Genomic DNA, 6,885 nt, shown 5'->3' with positions numbered 1-6,885 from the left:
GTTGATACCCATAACCTTATATTCCCTCACTTGCAATGGATGGAGGTAGCTTAGTGGAAAACAATTAGGGCATCTTACCAAAGGTGGCGGGTGTGGGAGCACTTGCACTTGGAGGAAATTTTGAATGGTTATATAAAATTTCGCCAGTTTCTTCGAGATGTAGCTCAGTACCCTGCATTCTAACCCTCTTTTCATACCTTTTCTAGTTTTCTTCTGATGGCTTGAGACCCCACTTTCAAAAATAATAGTGACTTTTGAGTGGAGGGATGTTATTTATGTTAGGATTTCATGTGCAAAACCCCCACACCAAAAACTTGGATTGTTTTAAGCATTAAAACATGATTAAAGGTAATTAACCCTTTGTTTTTTTTGTTGTTTTATGTATTGATACATTTTTTTGCATACTTGATATCCCCCTCATCATTCTTAGATCCTTTTGAGATCCATAGGGAGCCACTTAGCACCCCATCACTCTAGACGCCTTCAAGGCCTCCCACCTTTGGTAGGAGAAATGGATTTTTTTGTAGCTTCACCTACTCGACCTTCCCCTCAGAGTTCACCTTTTGATCCATCTTTTCTAGGCTCTTTCATCCTTGGTGCCACTTTGCTAAGAACCTGGTTACCTTAAAGTATCCCTTCATCTCACATAGCTTGTACAAGTATAACAACCCCTACATGTAACCTTCCATTTTCCCTTCACTGAATCTCCCTAATCTTTTGAAGCTGACAAATGATCCCATAGCTCATGAAACTACATGGCAGGCCATGCCTACCAATTTTTATTTAGACATACCAACTTTTGAAGGGAAACCTAGGGAAGATCCCACAAACCATGTGATGACCTTTGATTTATGGTGTTCTTCTAACATCATCATTAGAAACTCAGTTCACCTAAGCCCCTTCTAATGCACCCTCACTGAACCCTCAGCTAAATACATGTCAATGAGAAGGAAAGACCCCACAACACATTTGAATCCCTAGCTAAGTCATTTCTTAAATTTTTCTAACTACATGTTTTTCATGATACAAGGTTAGAATTATTGTCAGAGTTTTGATAGATATCTTCCACTCACATCATGGATTATATCCATGAGTGGTGCATATGCTGCATCATCTACAAAATTAAAGTTCGCAAATAATTTCACTTAGATTTTTTCCTTAAGTCCCTTTTGCCTGTAATATCAAAGGACATTGCCACCACCATGTCATAGAATGAGGAAGAATTGCAAGGTATTTTTTAAGGATTCAAATATTATACCTATGTATAGTATTCTAGGCAACTATTTTGGCTTGAAAAATCATACATATAGATGTAGGAAAATATTCAATTAAAAAACATGTAATTTACTATTAAAATTAGTAAATTTTTGGTGAATATTATCAATTTAATCACATGTAAAAAAAGGTGATTTTTTGACCAAAAGGGAAAATATTCTTTTTAGAATATGTCCAAAAAATCGCCAATTGGCAAAATTTCACCTCTAAAAAAATCTCGAAGAAGAAGTTGTAACAAAAACTAAATAGTTTGAGATCATTTATGCGCAAATAGGATACCTTTATACGCTAATCCTAGATGCTCCACAAACTCAACCATTCAACAAATAAAATCAAGGGGCATCAAACATTGTGGATGGCCTAATTGGGTTCATTACCCAATACCAACACTAATAAGGGTATGAAATTCCCTATCAAGTAAATTCATATGGACCACCTCCATCGTTCCCCCATGTAGGTGAGTGGTCATCAATACCCTCAACCAAATGATAGGGTACTATCATAGTGCTCCTACTCAAATTAATAACCACCCCATGCAAGGGAAATATTATCCCATTCGTGGAATTCTGAAAATGTGTCAACATTCCAACACTCATATGGAAATCTGACACAAGGAAATCCATATTTCCCTTTCCAAAGTCAACAAAAATAACCCTCCTATTGCACATAGTGATGTCATTGATGACAACAATGTGTCATTGATCTCAAAGGGGTTCCTAAGGAAGCAATAATACCCTCTATGACGTAGTTTGGTAGCTAGGTCTTTTGCAGGTTCTCATCGAGGGAAGTTAAAAGAACATGACGTTTATTAAGTTTTGATGAAGCTATGATACCCTAATAAGCCTACAAATAGTGTGGTTGGATTTTTCATGTTGATACCTTTCCAACGATATATTATACCTTGAAAAATGTTTCTCATACGAGAAGTTATGGTTGTTTCAAAAATACATCACTAGAAGACCCAAATATGGGGATATTTTATTGAAGAACATCATGATCATTGGGTTTTAACGATTATGGTCACATGGTCATCCCAAAGACATGGTCATGTATGGTTATGACTCATGGTAATGTCAGACCATGACACAAACTTTAATAGAAGGGGTATATGGAGCATAACCAAAAGGCTTAGTCTTTGGCCATATGACACCATTAACCCTATGGTTAACAATTGGCATTGTTTTATTGCAAGAATTATAGGCATAAATCGTGGGCTTTTGGTTGGCCCTATCATAAAATTGGAACATACATACGAGTATAAATATCCATGCCATGGTAGAGAATAAGAGCAAACTTGTGGAAGAAAAGGTAAGCAATAGAAGTGTTGAGTTCTAGTTTGAACAAGAAAGGAGTTATGTTTGATTTGTAATTATTCTATGTTTTGGCTTGAAGGTTGAATATGATGAATACAACTAAGGAGATTTCGTTTGCCGCAGATGATTTTTTCTGGAATGTGTTTTGGTTCGTTACAAAGATTGTTGTATGCAGAAACGTTTTGCAGTTTGATTGAAATACAATTAAAGTGAAGATGAACCATGAAGGGTTCCACATATTAAGAAATTGAATTGGTTATAACCTGATGCATATTTTGATTGAACCCCTAGATTAGTTCTCAGCTTATATACATATAAATTTGTGTTTTGACTATGCTTGGATCGTGATTGGTTGTTGAGTGGCCATAGAGGCAGAAACACAAGGTGTATAAAAAGATGTCATTGATATTGTTATTGTTATGAGCGAAGGAGTGTTCCATAGTTCATTTTGAATGTTGTGACCATTTATTGGATTACATGAAATATTTTGATTCTTCACCAAAATTGAAAAAGATACACATTTTGCAATGGTGTGGATACATTCAAATCGAGTGGAGAAAGTTTTATATTTGGTAAGACATATAGCCAATGACACCAAATGAATTAAAAGCCTCAAATCTGGTTGCATTGACTTGGTGGGGTTTTGAATTCATTGTGATTTGGTTCAGTCACAATGTGATTGGCCTATTTTGGAGTCATTTAGTCTAAACCAATTACATTTTGGTAACTTGTTGCAAGGTTATGATCATATGTTGGGGGGTTTCATAGGAATTTGATACAATTGACCATAATATCTATGGACGTTTCAATTGGAATTGTGTTTTACATGTGGCACCGGTGACATGGCAGAAGCCATGTGATGTGGCACACAAAGGACATAACATTGGCTCAAATGGACGAAGGCACTATAGAACAACTCAATGTTAGAACTAGGGTTGTATTGGCAAAATTGGCATTGTTTGTGTGAGTTGTCGTATTTTGAATAATTGTGTTATGGAAACTATGTCGCCAAAGTAAGGTATGGGTTTCTTGTCTCTATATCTATAGTTGGGTCCTACACCCAGTTTATTGTGACGTCTCACTAACTATATCACTAACAAATACAAATTGGAGGCATAACTCCACAAGAAACACACAATAGCACAATAGGTATTGAATCTTGGTGGGAAATCGAGGTCTGAAGTTTGAGGCCTAGAAATTGATAGGTCATAATGTCATTTTTATTTTTGCTCATTTGGTTCATTTTTTCAAATGAATAGAAAACCTATTGTATACAATTTATAACATTGTTGCCGAAAAATGGCAACTTATAAAAGCGCACCCTAAAAAGGACGATCTTTAGAACACTCAATTTATTATATGGTTATGAATGGTTTTTGAGGGTTTTTAGCTTCGTTATTTGTCCAAATTGAATTTCGAAAGAAGCATGGCTCTGGAAGCATAAAAAGCCTTGTTAACAAAATATTTAATGAGAATCTCTGTTGTATGGGTCTATGAGCAAGTTGAAGTGGTTTTGGATACATGGTGAAAACAAGTTATGAGTAAGTGTTTTAATGACCATATTGATGATATGGTTAGAATAGAGTTTGGGCAGTAGTATGATAGCCAGTAATAGTGATTTATATGTCTGCTACGATTCAATGATTGCAGTAATAGTGGTTTGCAGTGGCAGTGGTTGCAAGTTGTGGCAATGATTATTGCGTTGAGAGGCGCTCTACAACCCAGTATAGGGTAGATGTGTAGGAGTAATGTAAGTATGCAAACAATTTTAAATGTTGGCTCAATTAAAAAATAATAAAAATTTACTTTAGTGATTTGGGGGATGAGTGTAAACATTTAAAGTTAAAAATAATAAACAAAAATTTAAAAGTAATAAATAAAAAACTAAAATTAATATAGACCCTATAGCAAATGAGTGTAGACATTTAAATGTTGGCTTAATTAATAATAAAAAGTTAAAAAGATCAGATGGAGGGTTTCGATCGCGATGGTTTTGGTTAGCTAGGGTTTACCGTTCTCCTGCAGTTACCTGTGACTGCGCGTCTCTTTTGACATCTGCATCCACTGGGTGCCCCTACCACCTCTCGTTTTTGCTGGCCGGCTCAATTATTCTATGCAATAGGCTCCTGGTGTCCAGATCAGGGTTTTTCATGCAGTCACCTTCTGGTTACTAGTTGTTACGATTGTTTCATTGCGGCCCGATTATTGGGTCACTGCATTCCGAAGTAACTGCTGATCCGAGATTACTGCTGACAATATGGAGGACCATTAAGCCGTCGACTACTCTGAAGACCCATTGGCAGGGGTTTCTATCTGGCGCACTCCCATTTCCACATCTCAAGGTAAGTATAATACTGGTCTCTCCAATAACCTGGCTTCTTTTTCCATCGGGGAGCCGTCGCGGCCATGTCCTGTGACTCTTCCGGATATTCCCCCCTCCTGGCCAGCTCTTTCCTCGCCTCCTATCTCTCTGGCTCCCCTCGGATCTGCGGCGGACTGTATTAACCCTATCCCCCTTTCTGCCCCCCATACTGCTTCTATTTCGTGGACATCTACATCTGCTTCGCCCTCCACTAACCCTGTCGCCGACTCTTTGTTTACCGATCCTCCATTGGGCTGTTTCTCACATAATCCTCCACTCTCTGATCCGTTGAACTTCCCCGGTGGCTGCGATGTACCCTCATCACCAAACCCTATCCCTCCTCCCATTCATGGCTCCACCCCGATATCGAATCGAGCTCGGAACCCTTCTCCGGACCCTGGCCCTAAGAAGAAATAGAGATGCTTCAAGACCAAAGCTGAAGATATCTTCCTTAGACTTGAGGAGGACATCCAGTGGGGCGAAATCATGGATCATGCAGACAGAGTCCTGGTGGGACGCATCAGGGGACGGAAATACTCGGCTACTCGTTTGAAGACCTGGGCTTCTGAAGTTTGGGGACATCATCTGATGGACGCCCCCTTCGTACAAATTTTAGTAAGAGGATGGTTTGCTTTAAGGTTCGCTCATGCCGACCATACAAATTGGGTCTTGTCCTCTCATTGGCATTTTGATCATGCTCCAGTTCTCCTTAAGCGCTGGACACCTTTGTTCGACCCCGAATCTGAGCAGATTGGCATTGGGCCTATATGGGTTCGGCTTCCTGGCCTCCCATTACAGTATTGGTCTGAAGACATCTTCAGAAGAATTGGGAATGCAATGGGTACCTTCTTGGATTATGATAGATCCTTTCAACAATCTGGTTTGATGTCCTATGCTCGCCTTCTCATCAACCTGGACACCAGGGGTGGTCTACAAGAATATATTACTATACATTGGCGGAACTCAACTCGCAAGCAGATTATTGACTATGAAGGGATCCCGTATAGATGCCGAAGATGTCACCAAGTTGGACATCTATACAGAGATTGTCCACTTCTTCGCAAGGGTAAGGAGACTGATCAGGAAGAGGCTTCAGAGCGCCCCCCGCACCTTCCTACTCGGCCACCGACGGAGAAGACTCAGACAAAGCATAATATGACTGCAGGAGCTCCACACGATCCACCGGGCATCACAGTCGAACACTCTATCCGCACATCGCCAGCCCCCACGTGCGAAGACACTGATCTGCAGGGCGATGTATCTTCGGTTTCGAATGTCTCTCCCCTTATATTCCTCTGGCATCATTTACTGTTGTAGGCTCTGCACCTCATCAGAGTACATGCCCTCCATGCCGCTCTTTTGAAAATCTCTCGGGGGCTCCCCACGGCTTCTCTGTCCCCCTTCCCTCTCCCTCTCTTATCTGCTCCCTTCCGGCCCCTTCTCCTGCCATATCCCCGAGTTTACCCTCTCTGACCACTTCCTCCATCTCCGCCTTCCCTGCTCCATCCCCCCCTGCATCCCCACGATATTCCTTCAGATCCAGATCAAAAGATAGAGGTTTCGATGTTATTGGTCTTGATTCCGTATCTGCTCCTGTCCCCCATAAGAATTCTCGGGGTCGTCCCTCTCGCATTACAAAAGCCAGACACACAGCTGATGCAGAAGTCGACATTGGGCGACAACAAACCATCCTCAGGGCCCTTAGAGCGAAGAATGGCCCAGCCCCCCTCCCTACATGAAAGTTCTCTCATACAATTGCAGGGGTTTTGCTAGTTCCCCCAAAAAACTAGCTCTCAGGAGATTGCTTACCTTATCACAACCTGACATCATATTTCTACAAGAGACCCTCTGTCCTGCAGACCCCCTAGTCCAGTCTCTCAACTCCTGGATGCCAAACTGGACATTTCATGCATTAGATGCAGCAGGGAGATCGGG

The 6,885-nt window shown here is 40.5% G+C and overlaps 1 protein-coding gene across 1 annotated transcript; it reads left to right on the top strand.

Moving 5' to 3' along the window:
- The first annotated feature begins 5,436 nt into the window (after window positions 1–5,436).
- Window positions 5,437–6,267, top strand: LOC149212107 (uncharacterized). The gene has a single exon (XM_089388558.1). It carries the CDS (start codon window positions 5,437–5,439, stop codon window positions 6,265–6,267), a length of 831 nt encoding a protein of 276 aa, XP_089244684.1.
- Window positions 6,268–6,885: the final 618 nt, after the last annotated feature.

Source organism: Pinus tabuliformis, chromosome 1_1 (assembly GCF_031772625.1).
Source record: "Pinus tabuliformis cultivar Carrire ecotype Pingquan chromosome 1_1, CPIR1, whole genome shotgun sequence".
NCBI lineage: Eukaryota > Viridiplantae > Streptophyta > Pinopsida > Pinales > Pinaceae > Pinus > Pinus tabuliformis.
The sequence above is the reverse complement of the archived record's forward strand: the minus strand, read 5'-3'. Positions and strand labels throughout refer to the sequence as shown.

Excerpts from the sequence above, each read along its gene's own strand:
- LOC149212107 (XM_089388558.1), top strand. The coding sequence starts at position 5,437 with ATGGATCATGCAGACAGAGTCCTGGTGGGACGCATCAGGGGACGGAAA.